Genomic DNA, 23,997 nt, shown 5'->3' with positions numbered 1-23,997 from the left:
GCATATCAAAACGCCGAGTGGAGACACTGTGCCGCTTAAGTCAATATTTCAGTACAACGACTGTTGTTTAAATCAAAAACTGGATATGTCAGTCATTTTTTAATTCCATTTTCTATTAGTTGCCTTCATCCTATGACTACAGATTGTTGGTATAGCATTGCATTCTTCCTCACGAGTCTTTGGGACTAACTATAAGGTTTGGTAAAAAGGCTATTCAGAATTATACGGTTTTTCCAACATATCTCAGAACATCAATTGAGTGACATATCCCCTTTTTGATAACAACGCCTCAATTATCCCTCCATTGTCCGCGTGTGGAGTGGTACTTCGCCTTCGCCGTCCAGTAGGCTATTGACAGCCAGCAAATTCAAGTAGTTTTGAGATTAGCAGACGTCAGAGGGGCAGTAGTAACACGGACACATGGTCTAGTGGCAGCCATTACAGGAAGTGTCGTATACTTTCATTGCAAAATGTCTTCAGTACCTGAAGAAGAGCAGCCAAAAGCGACTGCTTGCGTAAAATAGAGTTGGGACAATATACATATATTTTTAGAAACATACTTGAACTATGAACTGTTATGGAGCATACGTCGTCGTCACTATGCCAACAAGGAGAAGAGAGAGAGTTATGCTAGCTGTTCGAAGTCACGTCTTGGTTAGAACAAGGCGTGCTAAACATGTAATATCCCTTTGGTTATTTGAGCATCCATGTCGCGTAGCCCATTATTTCCCCACTCATTAAATAATGTTTCAGGTATTTGCAAGGATATGAGGTTATTTTTCTGTCTTGTATAAAAATACAATTAATTTTGCGGAGAGAGAAAGGTATGGTGGTAGTATAGTTCTCAGCAGCGCCTATCAGTTGGTAAAGTTTTTTCTTTTACACAAACATCATGCAGGATATGACGATAGGCACTGCTTTCAACCCTTCTGCAACTTGAATTTGAAATGATGAGTCTTGAACTATTTCCATTAATGATAACTACCTCTTCTCTCTCATAGGACGACAATGCCGATGACGATGCAGCTGTCGTCTTCTTGAGGATTATTCCCATGCATCCGAAGGCTTGCTGCAGTCGTTCATGATGCGCATAGACGGGAGCAAGTATACATGAATCTCGTAGAGGTATCCACTTTATAATTGTTAGACACACGGAGAACAAAAAAACGCCCATACACCTCGGCGTACAACAGAAGACCTATGTTCTAGCACTAAAACAAGAAAAATGTTGTGAAAAAATGAAAGTACACCTTCTTTAATTTTTTCCCCGCCCTTCACATTAAATTAATGCAGCGTAATACAAAGTAATATATCTTTGACCCATTCAGTTGGCGTCTACATGAATTAATACATCTCGTTTGTCTATGCAGATAAACCTTATGGACACCTACACAGTCTATCGTAAGTAATATTTCTGGAAAGAAACATGGTCCGCTGAACGATATTTGTATGTATTCTACATGTGACCTTCCATCCATCCTCGTAACAAACAAAAATTTATGTTTAATTTTCGTGTAATTTAGTTTTGTTACGTTATTGTTCCGTTTTATTATTCAAAAAGTCTCAGATGTACTCACTTAAAGCTGGTTCGTAAAACAACCACATTCGAGTGCATGATATTCAAATATGCGAGAACGTGAATTGTCCTCAGCAGATAAAGTGTTTCATATTTTATACGAAAATATCAGAAACAAGGTAAGTGTGGGTCGCAGTGGATTTTCAAGACACGTGTTTTTGTATCGACGTAGACCTCTACATCTTGCAGTTAAATGAGTCATTTTGAATTAGGAATAGGAAACGCTTTATGTGCTTTCTATCTTTACTTCGTATATGCTGAAGGAAATTGATAAGCACTTGTAACATCATTCGCGATATCTCCCCCTACCCCCTCCCCCCCCCCCCCCCTGAGGAAAGTGGCTTTATTTATGACTGCTCCACGGCTTTTGTTCAACTTTCCCAACGGGTACCACTGAGAAATTTTTCGGTCATATATGCTTCTTAAAAATTCCCGTAGATGCAGAAAAGAAATTGGAAACTTCTAGAACTGTACTAAAAATGTTGACAGGAATAGCTATTGCAGCTCCGCATCTTTCACGATAAGATTAAACGAATTAGACCCACATGGAATAAAATATGTTCGACTATTAAGGTGTTCTATTCTTTTTTATACTCTTATGTTTCCATTTCATATTCGAACCGTTATCATACTCTTCAGGCTTTTCAAAGGAATCTCACGTATTACCAACTACTTCAAGAGAACGCCGGTTAAACACTCGACAGTTGTAACTGTAGATGGAATAAGACCAATGAAATATTCTTCGGTAATTATTTCTGTCTGAACAAAACGAACGCCCATTTATATTACTTCTGCGTGGCACACGCCAGGATTACATTCTGAAATAACTAAATAGTATGTTGCTTTTTAAGGCTCATTTAAAACGTAATCTTGAATACTTATTCATAACATGATGACGAATTCAATTTGTTTTACATTAGGTAGTGAATACTGGCTTCATGAGAACTAACTCTTCGCACACCTGCGTGACAAGAAACTGTGTTTCGCGAAGCAAACTTTTTAAAACACCATAGCAATGTTCAGTATTGGCCGGAATGAGTTTCTGATTTTCTTCAAAAAGCATTTTGCTAATATGTAAATTCAGTTGTAATTTCGCTATGAATAGTATGCACTCACACGCGGTTCTTTTTGCGTCAGCGTTGATATCCCGACTTATTTTAGTGGTTTGAAGACCCTGACGTGCTTGCAAGTGACATACGAGCAGTTTCAGCACTGAAAAGCTCGTAACAAAACAAAAAGTAACATTTTTTTAAACAAGTTAAATGAGCTATTCTTTGAGGGTGTCTTTTGCATATCTTGCCCAGCAGGAAAGTTAAACTCTGCTACTTAACTAAGCCCTCGTTCTATAAGAGTTTGTCGTGCGTCATCAGTAAAATTATCATGCCGCTGACGGCATCAGCCGACGAGTTAAAACGTGTGCAGTCATTTAAATACATTATAAAGTACAATTTTTAAAATGTTAAACTGATAAGCAGTTTATACACCTATCAAGAAGCCGAATAAAGTATGCTCTGCGCACAACGGAGACCAAGAAAAAACTTTCAGATTTACAGTTGCATAGTCTAAGGTATGCCAAGAAACAGGAATCGATTTTTGAATAACTGTGTCTATTTTCATAATTAAAAAGTGAAATAATTCGAACAAGTCATTAAAAGTTTTTTTGTCCATTCACCGAGTGTCAATACGCCGGTAACCAGAAGGCCCTGTGCGTAGTATACTACGTGATCAAAAGTATCCTGACACCCCGAAAAACATACTTTTTCATATTATGTGCATTGTGCTGCCACCTACTGCCAGGTATTCTATGTCAGCGACCTCAGTAGTCATTAGACATCGTGAGAGAGCAGAATAGGGCGCTCCGTGGATCTCACGGACTTCGAACATGGTCAGGTGATTGGGTGTCACTTTTGTCATACGCCTGTACGCGAGATTTCCACACTCCTAAAAATCCATAGGTCCGCTGTTTCCGATATGATAGTGAAATGGAACCCGAAGGGACACGTACAGCACAAAAGCGTACTGGCCGACCTCGTCTGTTGACTGACAAAGACCGACGACAGTTGAAGAGGGTCGTAATGTGTAATAACCAGACATCTACCCAGACCATCACACAGGAATTCCAAACCGCATCATGATCCACTGCAAGTACTATGACAGTTGGCGGGAGGTGATAAAACTTGGATTTCATGGTCGAGCTGCTGCTTATAAGCCACAAATCACGCTGGTAAATGCCAAACGACACCTCGCTTGGTGTAAGGTGCGTAAACATTGGACGATTGGGCATTGAAAAACGCTGTGTGGAGTGACGAATCACCGTACACAACGTGGCGATGCTATGGCAGGGCGTGTGTCGTAGCGGCCCCTTATTGTTAGAGGGCCCGCCGAACCGACACGCAAGATGGATTGCTGATCTGCTTTCAGCAGTGCGGAGAGAAACGTCGCCAGCGGACAGAAACAGTAACATGCTTCCCAAATAAACACGGAACTACTTCGCCAGACAACATGTGACAGTGTTCCACCAATCAGAACTCATATGACTGCTGTTGCACTCCGCCGACCTGGCTTTATAAGCTCGCCAAGAGCGTCAGATAGGCAGCGTTTACCAACCGCTAGGAACAGCTCCGGCCAGTATTTACGCCGGCCCTAGCATTGTATTCTCTCTCCGTAGCCTTCTAGCAGCACATTGTATTTTGTAGAGTAGTTTGATCAGTATTTTCTTCCATTGTCTTGTTTCCTTATCTGCTTTGCTACCACAGAGTTGTGGTTTTTTTGTTTGGTCTGCATTGAAAACTTTGTGTATGCCAAGAAGGAGTTTTTTTTTTTTTTTTTAAATTGTAATAAGTGTGCTCAAATTGATTTTTAGTTCTTCCCTGCTGACCGTAGTACACTACAGTATGGATATGGCGAATGCCCTGTGAACGTCATCTGTGTAAAATTCAGAGGCGGTAGTGTTATGGTGTGGTCGTGTTTTTCATGGAGGTGGCCTGCACCCCTTGTTGTTTTGCGTGACACTATCACAACACAGGCCTGCATTGATGTTTTAAGCATCTTTTTGCTTCCGACTGTTGAAGATCAATTTGGAAATGGCGACTGCATCTTTCAACATGATCAAGTACATGTTCATAATGCACGCCCGGGGCGGATTGGTTACATGACAATAACAGCCCTATAATGGACTAGCCTGCACGGAGCCATGACCTGAATCCTATGAACACCTTTGTGATGTTTTGGAACGCCGAGTTCCTGCCAGGCCTCACCGACCGACACCGATACCTCTCCTCAGTGCAGCACTCCGCGAAGAATGGGCTGCGATTCCCCAAGAAACCTTCCAGCACCTGACTGAACGTAGTGCCTGCGAGAGTGGAAGCTGTCATAAAGGCTAAGGGTGGGCCAACACCATATTGAATTCCAGCATTACCGATGGAGGGCGCCATGAACTTGTAAGTCATTTTCAGCCTGGTGTCCGGATACTTTGGATCACACAGTGTATTTCCTTCACCAGATTTTCACAGGTATAAGAATTACTCAACTTTAAGCAATGACTGTGCCTGGACCAACGTATTCTTATATTAGATATGCTACAATCAATGTAAGTAATGTACTGTACGTATTAATAGATATTTTAAACAACAAAATATGCCAGGAATAAAAAAGAGAACTGTTGACCAAGTGAAGTCATTGTAAATTTGGGTGTTGTTTGTCAAACCTCTCAACAGGCAACGGCGATACTGACAGACACGATTAATGGTTTCAAAATGGTTCAAATGGCTCTGAGCACTATGGGACTTAACATCTGACGTCATCAGTCCCCTAGAACTACTTAAACCTAACTAACCTAAGGACATCACACGCATCCATGCCCGAGGCAGCGGTCTCGTGGTTCCGGACTGAGCGCCTATAACCGCTTGGCCACCGCGGCCGGCGAATAATGGTTTACAGGGAACTTATTGCAGGATACTCCAACTAGTTCCCCATAGGGCATGGGCGCTGATCTGTACATAGGGTTCGTGTCCGGTGAAAGGGTGACTTGAGGCGATTCGTCACACTCCGCGACCGAGACAGAGGAACGGAGAAACGCGCCCTACCAATGTCGCTGAATAAGGGCGACATTACTGACGATTCGCTGAAGCTCGTTTCCCTTTTCGTTGGAGATGTAGCTTCTTCTGACAAGCAGAGACCTCTGTAGAACATTGTACGTCGCAAAATTCTCCACAGAATTAGCTCATAGGCTAAAGATCAACATACGAGAGACTTCAAGTTTTGAAGTCTACTTTGTGGGTGAAATTTCAGCCGTGTTGCAAGAGTACATAAACGAAAAGTCTAAATTTCAAATACATTTATACTAACTGGGACAACATTTGATTCTGAAGTCAGCGGCACCTCGAAACCACACATTCACATTATCCCGTAAATGGCTCATTTGCGGACCCGTGTTTACTGGAAAGTTTCTGCTTTTGTTGTAGAATACTTTCACTGTGTCAGTTCTCGCTACTGTGATACCATTTGTACACAGATCTGGCACACCTATCAACTTGGCGGCCCAAGCAGAGTTTATGTCAACTGAGGCACAAACTGGCACCGCACTACCAGGAACGTTGACACAACTAACATTTGCGGCAGACTGCAGACCGATCCTGTGGCCACCAATATATATCTCGCGAAATGACGTCGGAGACAAGATAAAAGAAATCGTGGCTTGTAGGGAAACGTATAGACAGTCGTTTCTCTCTTGTTCCACTTCTGAATGGAACAGGAAAGCGAATAATTACCAGTGGTTCAAGGTACCCTCCATAACGCACCGTATGGTGGACTGCAAAGTGTGTAGATGTAGATCTAGATGCTGAGTACATCATTATATTTCAATTGGTTGATTTTGCAAGTGCTCTTAAGTAAACGACATACGATACTCCAAAAATGCTGCTCATACCTGTAAGACTATTGTTCGGGAATACACTAGTGTACGGTGGACTGCGAAGTGTGTAGATGTAGATCTAGATGCTGAGTACATCATTATTTTTCAGTTGGTTGATTTTGCAAGTGCTCTTAAATAAACGACATCCTATACTCCAAAAATGCTGCTCATACCTGTAAGACTACTGTTCGGGAATACACCAGCGTTGTTGACGAGGATGTCGACGCCGCCCAGGTTGTCCTTGACCCACTTGAAGGCAGCCAGGATGCTGGCTTCGTCGCTCACATCCCCGGCAATGGCGTGCAGCTTTCCTGGGGCATCCTTGAGTGCCAGCTCCTGTTATGGGGCACAAATACATCACTGTATACAAGAAAAGAAAATAATGAAAGGAGTAAGTCATTAAAGCTTTGCTCTTTATGCGACTGCGAACGTTCTCACGATTACGCAAGATTTTGACTATTTACGTGATCCTTTTGGGCCGTGGAGATAAAGCAACAAGTTCTGTATACCCTCAAACAGACCACGTATTGTCCAGCTGTGCGTTTACAATAACTGTTTCGCGATACAGGATATTTCGAGAGACGCCTGTCTCGTTCCTCCATTGACACGGAGCGAAACCTTTCGCGGAACAAACAGGGGAAGGATAAACCAACAGTTAGGGCTTAACAACTAATTCGACGTACTGTGTCGTACCTCCGGATATTACGTCCACGATTGCAGTCATGATGATGCTGTACACATATTTCATGAAGAAAATGGAAGCAAAATTAGGACACCACTGGTGGAGCAAGGAATTACTCCATCGCCGATGCCAGCGTGGAAACCAATTTATATGGCAAACTTCAGTGTAAACCATCATCATTACCATAAGTAAATTCATCTACATCACAGCAAAAGATTTTGAATGGTTCGTTTCAAGGATCGATAGGAATATGGAAAAAACTGAGAGAAGCAGTAACTGTTCGAGAAAGACTGGCTGTGCGATTCATTGGGAAGTCGGCTCACATTGTTCTTGTGGTCTTTAGTCCGAACATTAGTTTAAGGCACCTCTCCATCCACCCTATCGTGTGCAAGTCTCTTCATCTCTGAAGAACTACTCCAGCCGACAGTCATCTGAACCTGCGGCTGCAGGCCACCTCGTCTCTTGGTCTCGATCTGCAACTTTTATCCCCCCAGTACAGAACCGACGATTTCTTGACGTCTCAGATTGCGTCCTCTCAACCGATCCTTTCCTCTGGTTTAGTTGTGCCAAACATTTCTTTTCTACCCAATTCTATCCACGACCTCTTCGTGGGTTACGCGATCTGCCCATCTAATCTTCAGCACTCTTCTGTAACACCACATTTCAAAATCTTCTGGTCTGACCTCCTTATCGTCCACATTTCTCTTTCTTACAAATGCCTTCACAAAATACTTCACAACACGTAAGTTTCTATTCAATATTAAGAAATTTCTTTCCTCCAGAAACTCTTTTCTTGCCATTTGCCAGTCTAGTTTTATATCCCCGTTACTTCGGCCAGAGTCACTTACTTTTGCTGGCCAGATAGCCAAGATCACCTACTATCTTCAGTGTCTCGTTATCTTACCTGATTCTCTCAACATCGCATAATGTAAATCGGCTACGTTCAATTACTCTTGTTTATATCCTCCTTTGAAGAGACTGCCATTCCACTCAACTGCATTTCCATGTCCTCTGCTGTCTCTGACAGAATTACGATGTCATAGGCAAGCCTCAGACTCTTTATCTCTTCTCCCTGTACCTTAATTCCTTCTCAAAATTTTTCCTTGCCTTCCATTACTGTTAACTCAGTGTGACACCAGGGATAGACTACAACCCTGTCTCACTCCTCCTTAACCACTGCTTCCCTTTCAAGCCTTTCGACTATTATGATTGCAATTTGTTTTCTTTAAAAGTCGTATATAACCTTTCTGACCCGCGCGGAGCTTTGATATGGAATCGAAAGCTCGATATCAGCTCTTTGCCTAAGTAGCTAAGCAACCAACTCCTTTGCGTCCCACCAGGGGTCAAGCACGCTCTTTGTCGCGCCGACTTCACTGCTATGCGTTTGAGCTGAGTCTCAGACATTTTTCGGCAAGTACCTGCGGGATGGGACACTAAAAAAAAGAGATATCAGTCGTGTCGGACGTGAATACTATAAGCAGTTATCGAAGTTGTACATCCTCCGGAAATACGTCGCTAGGATTTGGTGGAAGAGAGCTTAGGAACTTTGTCTGGTGTTTGGTGTATACAGAATTTGCGGAAAGTGGGATTACTGGCCCGAAATCATTGTCGCCTGTTGGACTAGTTTTGTGAGCACTTTAATGAACAGACTATACGAACAGTTATTTGGAGTTATCCACTTTGCCGTAGGGCTCTTCATACTGTGTGTTTTAGGTGTGAGTTGACCCTGACTTCATTTAAAGAGCCTGTCGGTTCAAACTTGGGTATGATTTTATTAATAATGGATATGAGGTCGTGGTTGTCAAAATCAATGTTAAAATTTCGTCTCAACAACCTATTTACACAGTAAAAACATTAGAATTTACGCATTTCGAAGGTCAAGCCTTTATGTTCATAATTACCGTAAAAAAACCTCTAAGAGCGACCAACGTAAATCAAAACAAGAGCAATAAAAATAACAAAAAGGAACGTTGCTACTTCCCTTGCAGCCGTGTCTTCCTAAGAGGCATATCCACATCACTGTCAACTGATAAAATAGATTAACATGCCATGACATATTTTAAAGCATATGTTAATGTGACGTTGCCATTACCTGTGGACGACATATGCCATTCCATGTTCATCTGTTTTATCAGCTGACAGTGATGTGGTTGTACATCTTAAGAAGAAACGGCTGCAAGGGAAGTACCCAAGTTATGTTATCCTTTTTATTGCTCGTGTTTATGTTTTATATTGGTCACTCTTAGAGGCATCTTGTACAGTAAATCTGAAGACGAAGTGTCGATCTTCGCAACGCGTAAATTGTGTTGTTTTTTACGCTGTGAAAATGTAGTTGTGCCGATATTTAGCATCCAAAAAGGCTTAATTGCATTGCTTAAAGTTTTCTGGCTGTTTCTCCGACAGTTATATCTGTCTGTTGGGTCTAAAAATTATTTGTGCTGGTTTTGTGTAAGTTATTTGGTACTCGGGATTAATGTAAGATCAGTTTATTGCTTGCTGGTATAGTTGAAGTTATGTGGGCGTTGTTGTTTAATTTTTATGTGCAGAGTCTTTTATAGAAATAGCCTGAGTTATTTGATTTCAAAAGTTCAAATAATATTCCTTTGATTCACATAAGGCTTATATCTTTTAAATTGCTTCATAGCTGCTCGTTGGTCATTCTAATCTGCTATACTTCAGAGATGTGTTAACTAAATGTTTAGTAACGCTTAAAGTATTTTTAGAAACATTTGTTACCTGAAATCTTTCATGTCTGTACTAGTAGTGCCTGAATTCATACTGTGCTTTATCGGATTTATTCTGCGGCAGAAACTCTACGCCACGTCACAATATCAAACCTCAATCAAAAAGTGGTCAAAGTTCAGATATTAATGTTTAAGGAAGTTTTTCTTGCATTAATACGAGGCTGTCGAGTTTTACGTGTTAAAAGCAAATTCATAATAAGAGATTAGAGAGCTTTAAACAATTTATCTTTTCTGAATGAAGCGTTATGGTTTTGGTAGTCTCACACCTTATCACTCCAGCCCCTCGCTTCTTAATGAATTTCATACTCGCTCACTGTATTTTACCCCTGATACCTTCAGAATTTCAGTGAGTGTATTCCCATCAAAATTGTCAGACGGTTTCTCTCTAAGTCAACAATATCTATCTTCTAAGCTCTGTCGTAGGGTCGGTATTGCCTCGCATGTTCCAACATTTCTCCAGAACCCAAAGTCATCTTCCTCGAGGTCAGCTTCTACCAGTTTATTCATTCTTCTGTAAATAATTCGTGTCACTATTTTGCAAACATGACTTATTAAACTAATAGTTCGGTAATTTTCACCACTTTCTTTCTTTGGAATCGGAATTACTACCTTCTTCTTGAAGTCTTAGGGTGCTAGCTGTGCCTCACATATAGTGGATGCCAGGTGGAATATCTTATGATGGCTGGCTCTCCCAAGGGTATCAGTAGTTATGATGGAATGTCATCTACTCCTGGAGCTTTGCTTCGACTAAGATCTTTCAGTGCTCAGTCAAATTCTTCTCGCTGCGAATGTACCTTCTCGTCTTCATCTACTTCCTCTTCACTTTCTATAACATTGCCTCCGAATTCATTTCCCTTGTACAGCTCCTCTGTACGTTACTTTCATCTTTCAGCTTTCCTTCTTTCCGTAGCACTGAGGTCTTGATTTTCATACAGCTTCTTCTTTGTTATCTGAGGGCTATTTAGTTTTTCTTTAGGCGGTATATATCTTCCCCTTAGTTGTACATGCTTCTATAGACGTACATTTATCCTTTAGCCAACCCTGTTTAGCCATTTTGCACTTTCTCTCAATCTCAACTTTTAAATGTTTGTATTCTCTTTTACCTGTTTCATTTGCTACATTTTTGTGTTTCCTCCTTCATCATATTAAATTCAATATCTGCTGTGATATCCTATTTTTTCTACTACTCCTTGTCGCTTTACCTATCTGAACCTTTGCTTCCTTCACTGTTTCATCTGTCAAAGCTACCCCTTCATCTTCCACTGCATTTCTCTCTCCTGTTTCAGGCTGTCGTTTTTAATACTATGTTTGAAACTCTCAACAACGTCTAGTTCTGATTCTTTCAACTCATATAGGTCCCACCTCCTTACCTTACAAACTATTTTTTTCAGATTCTCCAGTTTTAATCTACAGTTCATTACACGAAAATTACGATCAGAGTCCACATCTGCTCCTGGAAATGGCTCAGAGTTTGAAAATCTGGTTCCAAAATCTTTGTCTTACTACTATATAATCAAATTGCCACACAATATCTGTTTAAAATGTCAAAGAGAACGATATCGGTAACTATCGCAACAGTTCAAAAGAGTAGGGTCGAAGCAGACGTTGTGATGTTGTCTCTGCCTATACCATTATGTGAGGCGGTTTTCCTCCTAACTCGACTGTGTGATGAAGACTTTCTTTAGCCCAAGTGACAATTTTTCTAGTACGTGAGCTGCGATAAGTCGCACATTCATCTGGAAACGTAGCGTTGGCACTGTTCACTGCATTTGTAAACTGAATTAACAAAGCACGGCACGCCGAAACGCGCTCATTTCGATCTGTATCCGATAATACGTTTACGAACGTCGGTCGAAAAGGTCTGACCTTAACGTCTTTATGCACGTGTACTCGAATTGTTGTCCTCTGTATACGGAGTCCCGAAGCCCGTCTACTTTACAGGAGATTGTTCAATCGAATCGGAGACTGGGGCACATGTTTCTTCACGTTTCTCTTTCCTTCGACTCCACAGTCTCTCTTTAACACTGACAAAAGCAAAAGCACGTCTTCCCCTATCCAGTAGTGTTGTCTTTCGTTGTGGATCCATATTAAATCTTTTCAGGAATGCCCCTATAATCTGTTTCATTGCCTGCCGTGTGTGTTATCGCTCGTTCACGCACTCGCTTGTCACTAAACGCTCCTCAATACTGTAACTATGACTGCTCCCATCTGCCGTGGCTACAAATTAAAACACAACTCCAACTGCGGAAACATATAAACAGTTATTCTAGCAGCTGATTCCAACAAATGATAAAAAGTAACATAGCTACCAACCAACCTAATAACATCTCTTACTAACAAGGGGCTACAGAGGTACGGAGACTTCTCGTGCACCCTGTAGTTTGATGTAGCTCCACACGCCAGTCTGTCCTGTGCTCTATGTCTCTCTCTACGATCTCTCCTCCCCCCCCCCCCAACTCTCCTTCATTACCAAATCGACGATTGTCAACCGTCCTATTCTACAGTTAAGTACCATAATTTTATTTTCTCTCCGATTCAGTACCTACTCCTTAATTATCCTATCTACCCCTCTAATATTCAGCAGTATGCTGTAGCACCACTTTTTCAAAAGCTTCTACTCTCTTCCGACCTGAAGTGATTATTGTCCACTCTTCACTTCCGCACAAAGCTACTCCTGTCATCCACCTTCAGCAAACATTTTGTCTTCTTCTTTTTCATTTGCCTTTGTCACGCATCGGCGCAGGGTCGGCATGGTTATTAACGGGTTTAACATGGTTGGATTAAGGGGCGGCCGGATGCCCTTCCTGTCACCATTCAGTTACACCCTGGGACGAAATATGCGTATCCTGCCGAGCGAGGCGCCGCAGTGGTTAATCATTGGACTCACATTCGAGTGGACGACGGTTCAAACCCGCGTCTGGCTATCCTGACTTCCGTTTTCTGTGATTTCCCTAAATCGCTTGAGGCAAATGTAGGGATGGTTCCTTTGAAAGGACACGGTCGACTTACTTCCCTAATCCGACGGAATCAATGACCTCACTGTTTGGTTCTCTCCTCAAAGTCATCCAACCAACCAATGCGTACCCCAACTGTATGTGTGTAGTGTTATTTATGTGAAAGAGAAGAAAGTTTTCTAAATGTTGACGAATCGTCTCAAGCGGGACTCGGATACCAGAGCGATATTCACCTGGCGGGGTGTGGGAAACCGCCTAAAAACCACATCCCGGCTGGCCGGCACGCCGACCCTCGTCATTAATTCGCGGAGTTGAGTCGATCCGGGGCCAACGCTTCTTCCCATCCCGGAAGCGGCGCTGTAACACGCACGGCTATCAGGGCGGATTTCAGTAGAGACTTTCTAACATATATATACTGATGAGCCACAACATTAGGACCACTTGCTTAGAAGCTGTTTGTCTCTGAAACGAAATGCCTCACTGATTCTGCGTATCAAGGATCGCACAATCTGTTGGAAGGTTTGTTTTGTGGCGGCGTTCATAGCGACAAGCAATTCGCTGTAGAACGGCTTACGAAGTCACCGCCACACTTTTAATAGCGGGCCGACCGGTCCGCTGGAACAGTGAGCAGAAAGATGAAAACCCAAACACTCTGATTAAATAAAAGTCGGTACTTATCTTTATTAACGAAGATACAGTAACACAGTAGTGAACTCCGTGTCTACAGAAATCTGTCTAGTTCGAGTCGGAGCGGCTAGGTCAGCGTCGGCTGACGACAAACAACAACTCTGCTGCGATGAACACACAACTGACTAGCAAGTACACAATTCGGTGGCGAGTATACAACTGGGCGGCGGATACAGAACTGTCCTAGCGCTCGCGACTCCAGCGCTTAAGAAACCAGAAGCCAGCGGTGGCGCGCGCAGACTTGCGGCGATTTCCTGTCTCACTGGCGCTGCTTATGCGGACGGCGTCCGGACTTTGATGCTGCCAACCTTTTGGCAGCGGGCTCGGGTGGCATTACTGGCTAGGATGTAACAGTTTGTGGAGCTATGTATCAGTAACGCGCATAAATAACGGGTGGCTCATTTGTGTGCACTGTTATGGCACCCGATAGCGACCCACATGGTGTCCATAAGAATTACATTGGGTGAATTTGGTCGCCGAGACATCAACGTGAGTTCACTATTATGTTTCTCAAACACTTATAGCACGGTTCTGATACAGTAACAATTGTAGTGCTGAGAGATGACATAGATGACGGAGAAGACATCATGAATGAAGGGATACAGGTAGTTCGTAGCTGTCATCGTGTCTTAGTTTGCCACCACAAGTCCAACGCAAACGCTGGCGAATTTCTCCCATAGCATAACAGCGCTCCCCACCAGCCTGCGTCCGTGACGCGCTGCATGTTTCGTGCCGGCGTTCACTTCAGTGACGCCGTGTGCGGAGACGAACATAGACATAGAGTAGCACAATTGTGATTCACCCGAAGAGCCGACATGTTTACACTGATCGACGGCCGAATCCCGATGACCCCGTGCCCACTGCAACGGTGACAATGCCACTGGGTCAACGTGTGAACACGCAGGGGTGGTCTGCAACGAAGCTCAGTGTTCAGCAATGTATGATGAACGATGCGCTCCGAAACGTGCATTCACCAGCACTGTGCTTTTTCGGCAGAGACGCCTCTGATCGCCATCTATCCTACCTTACAGAGCAAACAAGCCTACAAACTCCACGTTCTGTGAAGAGTCGTGGACGTCCAACCATTTAGCCCCTAGTGGTAGTTTCACCGTCCTTCTACCTCTATCCGTAGATCGTCACGACAGTAGCACGTGAACATTCGACCACCCTCGCCACTTTCGCCGTTTTCAAGGTACTCGTTCACAGCCTCTGCGTAATAATAATCTGCCCTTTGACAAAGTCGCTTATCTCAAAGAAGCCCATATCTTCGCTAGAGTGATCCCTCGTTCATGGCTGTTGCGCTTACGCTCTTTTGTTACAGAGTTAAGTGCCCGCAACGTCACTACACACTGCCGCAGCCTGTACGAGGTGCATTCAAGTTCTAAGGCCTCCGATTAATTTTTTCTCCAGACTGGAAAGAGATAGAAACATGCGCATTGTTTTAAAATGAGGCCGCGTTCATTGTCAATACGTCCCAGAGATAGCAGCACTGTACGGCAGATGGAATTTTACCGCCAGCGGCGAGAATGAGAACTGTTTTAAATACTTAAAATGGCGACGTTTTCCTTACTTGAACAGCGTGCAATCATTCGTTTTCTGAATTTGCGTGGTGTGAAACCAATTGAAATTCATCGACAGTTGAAGGAGACATGTGGTGATGGAGTTATGGATGTGTCGAAAGTGCGTTCCTGGGTGCGACAGTTTAATGAAGGCAGAACATTGTGTGACAACAAACCGAAACAACCTCAGGCTTGCACAAGCTGGTCTGACGACATGATCGAGAAAGTGGAGAGAACTGTTTTCGGGGATCACCGAATGACTGTTGAACAGATCGCCTCCAGAGTTGGCATTTCTGTGGGTTCTGTGCACACAATCCAGCATGACAACCTGAAAATGCGAAAAGTGTCATCCAGGTGGGTGCCACGAATGCTGACAGACGACCACATGGCTGCCCGTGTGGCACGTTGCCAAGCAATGTTGATGCGCAACGACAGCATGAATGGGACTTTCTTTTCGTCGGTTGTGACAATGGATGAGACGTGGATGCCATTTTTCAGTCCAGAAACAAAGCGCCAGTCAGCTCAATGGAAGCACACAGATTCATCGCCACCAAAAAAATTTCAGGTAACCGCCAGTGCTGAAAAAATGGTGTCCATGTTCTGGGACAGCGAGGGCGCAATCCTTACCCATTGCGTTCCAAAGGGCACTACGGTAACAGCTGCATCCTACGAAAATGTTTTGAAGAACAAATTCCTTCCTGCACTGCAACAAAAACGTCCGGGAAGGGCTGCGCGTGTGCTGTTTCACCAAGACAACGAACCCGCACGTAGAGCTAACGTTACGCAACAACTTTGAAGTGATTCCTCATGCTCCCTACTCGCCTGACCTGGCTCCTAGTGACTTTTGGCTTTTTCCAACAATGAAAGACACTCTCAGTGGCCGCACATTCACCAGCCGTGCTACTATTGCCTCAGCGATTTTCCAGTGGTCAAACAGACTCCTAAAGAAGCCTTCGCCGCTGCCATGGAATCATGGCGTCAGCGTTGTGAAAAATGCGTACGTCTGCAGTGCGATTACGTCGAGAAGTAACGCCAGTTTCATCGATTTCGGGTGAGTAGTTAATTAGAAAAAAAAATCGGAGGCCTTAGAACTTGAATGCACCTCGTATATATGGTAGGGTGGCTCCGATGCGAGTGCATAAGTACCGATATGTAGGCATGGGGTTAGTTTGGCATTCGTGCACTTCCAAAGTGTGAGCGGTAAATCGGTAAACGTGAACTATGACGACGTTATTACCAAATGCGTCCAAACAAGACCCACGTGCTGTTATTCTTTTCTTGAACGCCCAAGGGAAACACAGACAGACATTCATCAGGGAATGAAGGATGTGTATGAGGCAGCACGTCTCTCGGGAATCACCGTTCTGGAACTGTGCGGGACAAAAGGTGCTGCTGTTTCATAATAACGCACGTCTTCACGTCTTGTGTTATGCCAACTCAAGTCGGAGGCACACGGATAGACCACCACACAGTCTATCGGTCTGATCTCTCCCCATGCGATTACCACGCCTTCGGTCTCTTAAAAGAGGCCTCGAAGGGTCTACGATTCTTGTTGAAGCAGCGCGACAACATGTTTCAGCAAATGGGTATCTTCAACCTGATGTGTCGGTGACATGATCGCCTCAGTACTCACGGCTATTTTCCCTGCTTGGCATACCAGTTACGGACCGTACGTCCTTCGAACGGAAACTTCTTTTATCTCTCCTCATATTTGTATTTAACGATGAACTTATTGGTATTACCGACCTGCATTTCGTATTCTCTCTCCTTAAAACCATCTGACAACAAATGAATGTTTTTCAAATATCCGAAATAATACTAATCCAGAAATAATGAGAACAAGTAATTAGTTATTTGTTTTAGAAAATAAGAGATGGATACAACTACTTTTTTAGGCTTTGTACTGCACTTTAGCTTATTTCTGAGTCTCTTCTTTAACAAATTATGCTGCGGCGGCATTTGAAACAGATTTCTAAAACGTCAAAGTGGGAGTGTTCGAAAAAGTTCGATTTGGAGCTATGACAGCCACGAAATTAGCAGTGTCTCAACCTTATGTGCTTAAGGACAAAATGGCCCAGATTTAATTTCTGATATAATTTTTATCAAGGGCGATGTACTTGAGGACAAAATGTGGTGTCACCGCCAGACACCACACTTGCTAGGTAGTAACCTTTAAATCGGCCGCGGTCCATTAGTATACGTCGGACCCGCGTGTCGCCACTGTCAGTGATCGCAGACCGAGCGCCGCCACACGGCAGGTCTAGAGAGACTTCCTAGCACTCGCCCCAGTTGTACAGTCGACTTTGCTAGCGAAGCTACACTGACCAATACGCTCTCATTTGCCGAGACGATAGTTAGCTTAGCCTTCAGCTACGTCATTTGCTACGACCTAGCAAGGCGCCATTACCAGTTTATATTCATTGTAATAATGTCTAAACAAGAGCGATCTTCTCCAATTGTGGATTAAAGTTAAGTATTCCAAGAACTACGTTCTTTTCTTTATAGGATAATTACTTTACCTTGTTCCACACCTCACGCCAATCTGCGTGAGCTTAAAAGCGTGCATTTCGGCTACCTCCGAGTGGCTTGGCTGTCTTGCTACGCCACTACACAATATTATGGAAATGGGAGAGGATGTAGATGAAGATGAAATAGGAGATATGATACTGTGTGAAAAGTTTGACAGAGCACTGAAAGACCTGAGTCAAAACAAGGCCCCCGAAGTAGTCAACATTCCATAAGAACTACTGCCGGCCTTGGGAGAGCCAGTCCTGACAGAACTCTACCATCTGGTGAGCAAGATGTATGAGACAGGCGAAATTCCCTCAGACTTCAGGAAGAATATAGTAATCCCAATCCCAAAGAACGCAGGTGTTGACGGATGTTAAAATTACCGAACTATCAGTTTAATAAGTTACAGCTGCAAAATACTAACACGAATTCTTTACAGACGAATGGAAAAACTGGTAGAAGCTGACCTCGGGGAAGATCAGTTTGGATTCCGTAGAAATATTCGAACACGTGAGGCAATACTGACATTACGACTTATCTTAGAAGAAAGATTAAGGACAGGCAAACCTACGTTTTTAGCATTTGCAGACTTAGAGAAAGCTTTTGACAATGTTGACTGGAATACTCTCTTCCAAATTCTAAAGATGGTAGGGGTAAAATACAGGGATTGAAAGGCTATTTACAATTTGTACAGAAGCCAAATGGCAGTTATAAGAGTCGAGGGACATGAAAGGGAAGCAGTGGTTGGGAAGGGAGTGAGACAGGGTTGTAGCCTCTCCCCGATGTTATTCAATCTGTATATTGAATAAGCAGTGAAGGAAACAAAAGAAAAATTCGAAGTAGGTATTAAAATCGATGGAGAAGAAATAAAAACTTTGAGGTTCTCCGATGACATTGTAATTCTGTCAGAGACAGCTAAGGACTTGGAAGAGCAGTTCAACGGAATGGATAGTGTCTTGAAAGGAGGATATAAGATGAACATCAACCAAAGCAAAACGAGGATAATGGAATGTAGTAGAATTAAGTCGGGTGATGCTGAAGGAATTAGATTAGGAAATGAGACAAAAAAAAATGACTCTGAGCACTATGGGACTCAACTGCTGAGGTCATTAGTCCCCTAGAACGTAGAACTAGTTAAACCTAACTAACCTAAGGACATCACAAACAGCCATGCCCGAGGCGGGATTCGAACCTGCGACCGCAGCGGTCTTGCGGTTCCAGACTGCAGCGCCTTTAACCGCACGGCCACTTCGGCCGGCAGGAAATGAGACACTTAAAGTAGTAAAGGAGTTTTGCTATTTGGGGAGCTAAATAACTGATGATGGTCGAAGTAGAGAGGATATAAAATGTAGACTGGCAATGGCAAGGAAAGCGTTTCTGAAGAAGAGAAATTTGTTAAAATCGAGTACAGGTTTAAGTGTCAGGAAGTCGTTTCTGAAAGTATTTGTATGGAGTGTAACCATGTATGGAAGTGAAACATGGAGATAAATAGTTTGAACAAGAAGAGAATAGAAGCTTTCGAAATGTGCTGCTACAGAAGAATGCTGAAGATTATATGGGTAGATCAAGTAACTAATGAGGAGGTATTGAATAGAATTGGGGAGAAGAGGAGTTTGTGGCACAACTTAACAAGAAGAAGGGACCGGTTGGTAGGACATGTTCTGAGGCATCAAGGGATCACCAACTTAGTATTGGAGAGCAGCGTGGAGGGTAAAAATCGTAGAGGGAGACCAAGAGATGAATACGCTAAGCAGATTCAGAAGGATGTAGGTTGCAGTAAGTACTGGGAGATGAAGGAGCTCGCACAGGATAGAGTAGCATGGAGAGCTGCATCAAACCAGTCTCAGGACTGAAGACCACAACAACATCATTTTTATAATCTTTGTCCATCCTTACCGAATCTTAAATCTTAATCTCATATCACCATTCTCCCCATCAAAAGCAGTAAGTGTACGATTTCATGTTGTAACTGCTGGAAAATACGTAAAACGGCGTCGAGATGCGCGTAATCCAAAGGATATGACTCAGACTGTTATAAACGAATCTTATCTGAAGTAGTGCCACTTACGAGTAAGATAACCGTGATTTGACATTTGTGCTACTTACCTGTTACAATAAAATCTTATCTGCAGATGAACATTGACTGAAGCTGTCACATTTACAAGTAAGATAACCATAATTTGACCTTTGTGATACTTATCTATGAAAAGCAATTTTCCTCATTAGATGTATTTCGATTTGCACCAGTAGAAGCAACAATTACCTTCGCTGTTACCACTAAATACGTAACTGTGTAAAAGCAGAAAAGTACGTGTAACATTAAAGCGTTATGCCTTAGCGCAAAATGTGAAGAAACGGCGTTATATGAAACTCACGTAGCAATCCCAGTTCGATGTTGGCGACGTGCGCCCTACACTAAACTCACACCATTCATATTACTACCCTGCGTTCCCCTCACACAACAATGCCTGAAGACAAAAGTGACATGTTGTGCCCAATACTCCCTCTAAAACGTCGATAGTTTGCACTCTGCACCAAATGTTATGAAAAGTATTAGCCTTATTGGTCATATGCTTGCACTTCATACACTCGCTACATGCTTATATTACACGTCAGCCGACAATCACAGCTCCGTTTGTCCCATTTATGCTATGAAATTACTAGATCTTGCAGCTAATATTCCTACTAACGCACCAAAATACCATGTTACTAGAGCGTGTCCGGAAAGTAAAATATGGCTCTGAGCACTATGGGACTTAAATTCTGAGGTCATCAGTCCCCTAACTAACCTAAGGACATCACACATACGCACGAGGCACGATTCGAACCTGCGACCGTAGCGGTCGCGCGGTTCCAGACTGTAGCGCCTAGAACCGCTCGGCCGCTCCAGCCGGCTCCGGAAAGTAGGGACGGGTATTAAAATGCTATAGTACATAGAAAATTTATTGAAAATCTAATGTTTTTTTACAATCACATTAAGTATCTTCTCCCATTTATGAATGAAAATAATATCCTCCATTTGCCACCCAAGGCACCGCGGCCACGAGCAATGCGTTCATTGAAGTTCTCGAGGGGATGTCGTTAATAGCCTTTTTATATTCCATCCATCAATTGGTGTATTGTTTGTAGTTTGTTCACGTACGCTTTTGATTTCACGAATCCCCACAAGAAAGTTTCAAAACGGAAGATCGCGTGATCTGGCTGGCCATTTCTGGTTGCCACGTAAACAGATAATTTTTTGAGGGGACTTTTCATTCAGCAGAGTAATCGTTTCACGGGATGTGTGAGGTCGCACTATTTTGTTGAAACCAAAAATCGTCTTCTTCAAGATTGAAAAACCAATCAGAAAGCACGATTCGGTATCCGTCGCCGTTCACAGTGACGTAAGCTCCCTCATCATTTTCAAAAAAAGTACGGGCCGATCACTCCTGCCCAGAACCCACACCATACAGTCCTGCGTTGTGGATGCATCTACATCTACACCTACATACATACTCCGCAATCCACCATACGGTGTGTGGCGGAGGGTACCTCGTACCACAACTAGCATCTTCGCTCCCTGTTCCACTCCCAAACAGAACGAGGGAAAAATGACTGCCTATATGCCTCTGTACGAGCCCTAATCTCTCTTATCTTATCTTTGTGGTCTTTCCGCAAAATATAAGTTGGCAGCAGTAAAATTGTACTGCAGTCATCCTCAAATGCTGGTTCTCTAAATTTCCTCAGTAGCGATTCACGAAATGAACGCCTCCTTTCCTCCCGAGACTCCCACCCGAGTTCCTGAAGCATTTCCGTAACACTCGCGTGATGATCAAACCTACCAGTAACAAATCTAGCAGCCCGCCTCTGAATGTCCTCCCTCAATCCGACCTGATAGGGATCCCAAGCGCTCGAGCAGTACTCAAGAATAGGTCGTATTAGTGTTTTATAAGCGGTCTCCTTTACAGATGAACCACATCTTCCCAAAATTCTACCAATGAACCGATGACGACTATCCGCCTTCCCCACAACTGCCATTACATGCTTGTCCCACTTCATATCGCTCTGCAATGTTACGCCCAAATATTTAATCCACGTGATTGTGTCGAGCGCTACACTAGTAATGGAGTATTAAAACATTACGGGATTCTTTTTCCTATTCATCTACATTAATTTACACTTATCTATATTTAGAGTTAGCTGCCATTCTTTACACCAATCACAAATCCTGTCCAAGTCATCTTGTATCCTCCTATAGTTACTAAAAGACGACACCTTCCCGTACACCACAGCATCATCAGCAAACAGCCGCACATTGCTGTCCGCCCTATCCAAAAGACCATTTATGTAGCTGGAAAACAAAATCGGACCCACCACACTTCCCTGGGGCACTCCAGATGATACCTCACCTACGATGAACACTCACCATCGAGGACAACTTACTGGGTTCTATAACTTAAGAAGCATCTTATCTTCCACAGTCACTCACGGATTTTCGTTACCCCAAATTCTACAGTTCTGCTTATTAATGTACCCACCGAGGTGGAAGTGCGCCTCATCTGAAAAAATTATTCTTTTTGTGAAGTTCCCGTTCTCCGCTTGTCGAACGGTTGCCGTGGGAATTTCACTGTTTTTGTAATAACTTTTTATCACTTGGATACGTTGCTCAGTTGTCACCTGCTCCATGACGAAAATAAACAATGCTCACCACACAAATCCTATCTACCTACTAATGGAAAGGATGGCGGATAACAAGCATGAAAAAACCACGGCTGCTAACCGTCGTATGAGAAAATGTTGCAAAGTTCAAATACGTCCTTACTTCCCGGACACCCGTTACATGTTTCGAATTAGCAGTGGCCTCAGAATTGCGTCTTGAACTATATTGCGATCTAAGAGCTTTCTTGATAGCACAAGTGTTAACCCGAATACTTTGCAATGCTGGAGATCCTTACCTTAACTTTTTCGGCCCTCCTGGCCATTCCCACGACGGTGAGTCCATGCTTCAGCAGCGCCTGCACTATGGCAGCACCGATGCCTGCGCTGGCGCCAGTAACCAGGGCTACGCGTCCCTTGTATTTCTCGATGCCCATTGCTATGTGGACTGACTTATTGGCGCTGCTGTGTGACTGGGTACACAGGTCTGCAGAGACTGCGAACATTGGCGCCGGCGCCGGCCATTTATCCATGTAACGATAAGCGAATTATGTCATGCGTCAAGGCCACTGATCCGTTTATCTCTGGAAACCTGTGTAGCCGGCAGCATGGCCATGCAGTTAGTAAACGCTCAAAAAGATTTTGCGCTGCAAGTCTTTCCTTGTCAAACGAAGTTATTTTTCTACGGCGTTCCACAACAAATTTAATCAGGACCTAACAGCTGATTTATGTGATGTATCATCGGCTTACTTGTTTTGTAACATGTTGTATAAACGTTTTTGATACGTAACACAGTATATTAAAGGTGCTTAAGGGTTTTGATCTCTGTACACTCCACTTTATTTTCAGTTAGTCTGTAAACCGATATTGTACTGCCAAAATCTTTTGACAAAGTTTCTTTGTCAAATAAAATTTGATAGGGTAATATGTAACTTAATCGAAGTTAGATAATCGTCAAATTTTCTTTGATGAAATCTAGCGCCTCGCCTTAAATCTGCCGAAAGAAAGTGTTCATCTTCTGTTAACTGAATGAAGAAATGTAGCCGTTTGGAGCCCTAGCGTCGCTGCAGTTGTTTGCCGTTTGACGTAGTGTTTATAAATATAGCCATGGCCACAAATTCTGTGAACACAAGTGATGCTGGCGCATGTGCAGTGTAGAAACTATGGCGAAATATTTGAGGGGAGTGTAAAACCCCGTTTTGCGCCACGTCAAAGATATTTGTCAAAGAAATATGGAGAATATTTGATCAAATTTCTTTGTAAAGGAAATTTTTGTAGTGTAACTTCGCGATTAGTAACATTTTCCGTCAAGATGATTCTATTGTTGCTACCTTTATGGCCCTATTCAGTATATCCTACTTCAGACTCGAAGTTAAAACATTCTTGAATGTCTTCGAAACCTTGGGACCGATATCCTGCCAGTATCAGTGTCGATAATAGACAAAAATTGCCAGTATAATCGATTCCAGAAATGGGTGATACATATAATTTTACGGAACCCGTACTACTAACACCTGGCCAAATTTTTGTGTCATTCCTTCTTCAGTTTATAGATTCAACAGTATGGCTGAAGTGTACATCCTACTCTTATTTCGTTTCTAGTCGTAGCACCTGTTTTTTTTCCCTTCCACCATCATTTTTCCCAGTTGGTTCTTGTTTTATAATATCCGTCTTCCCCCATATCTTACATTTGTCATTCCGAAAATTTCGAACTTTTCGCATCATTTTATGCTCTTC

The 23,997-nt window shown here is 43.0% G+C and overlaps 1 protein-coding gene across 1 annotated transcript in view; it reads right to left on the bottom strand.

Annotated features, from left to right (window-relative positions):
• Window positions 1-22,747, bottom strand: part of LOC126456812 (farnesol dehydrogenase-like) — a 54,445-nt gene extending 31,698 nt beyond the window's left edge. The window contains exons 1-2 of the mRNA XM_050092606.1: window positions 22,560-22,747; window positions 6,662-6,824 (exon numbers count right to left, since the gene is read on the bottom strand). Coding sequence (XP_049948563.1) covers window positions 6,662-6,824; window positions 22,560-22,697 — 301 coding nt within the window. The 5' untranslated portion in view covers window positions 22,698-22,747. The remainder of the gene's footprint in view (window positions 1-6,661; window positions 6,825-22,559) is intronic.
• Window positions 22,748-23,997: the final 1,250 nt, after the last annotated feature.

Source organism: Schistocerca serialis, chromosome 2 (assembly GCF_023864345.2).
Source record: "Schistocerca serialis cubense isolate TAMUIC-IGC-003099 chromosome 2, iqSchSeri2.2, whole genome shotgun sequence".
NCBI lineage: Eukaryota > Metazoa > Arthropoda > Insecta > Orthoptera > Acrididae > Schistocerca > Schistocerca serialis.
Note: the sequence above shows the minus strand (reverse complement) of the source record. Positions and strands in the feature narration are given on the sequence as shown.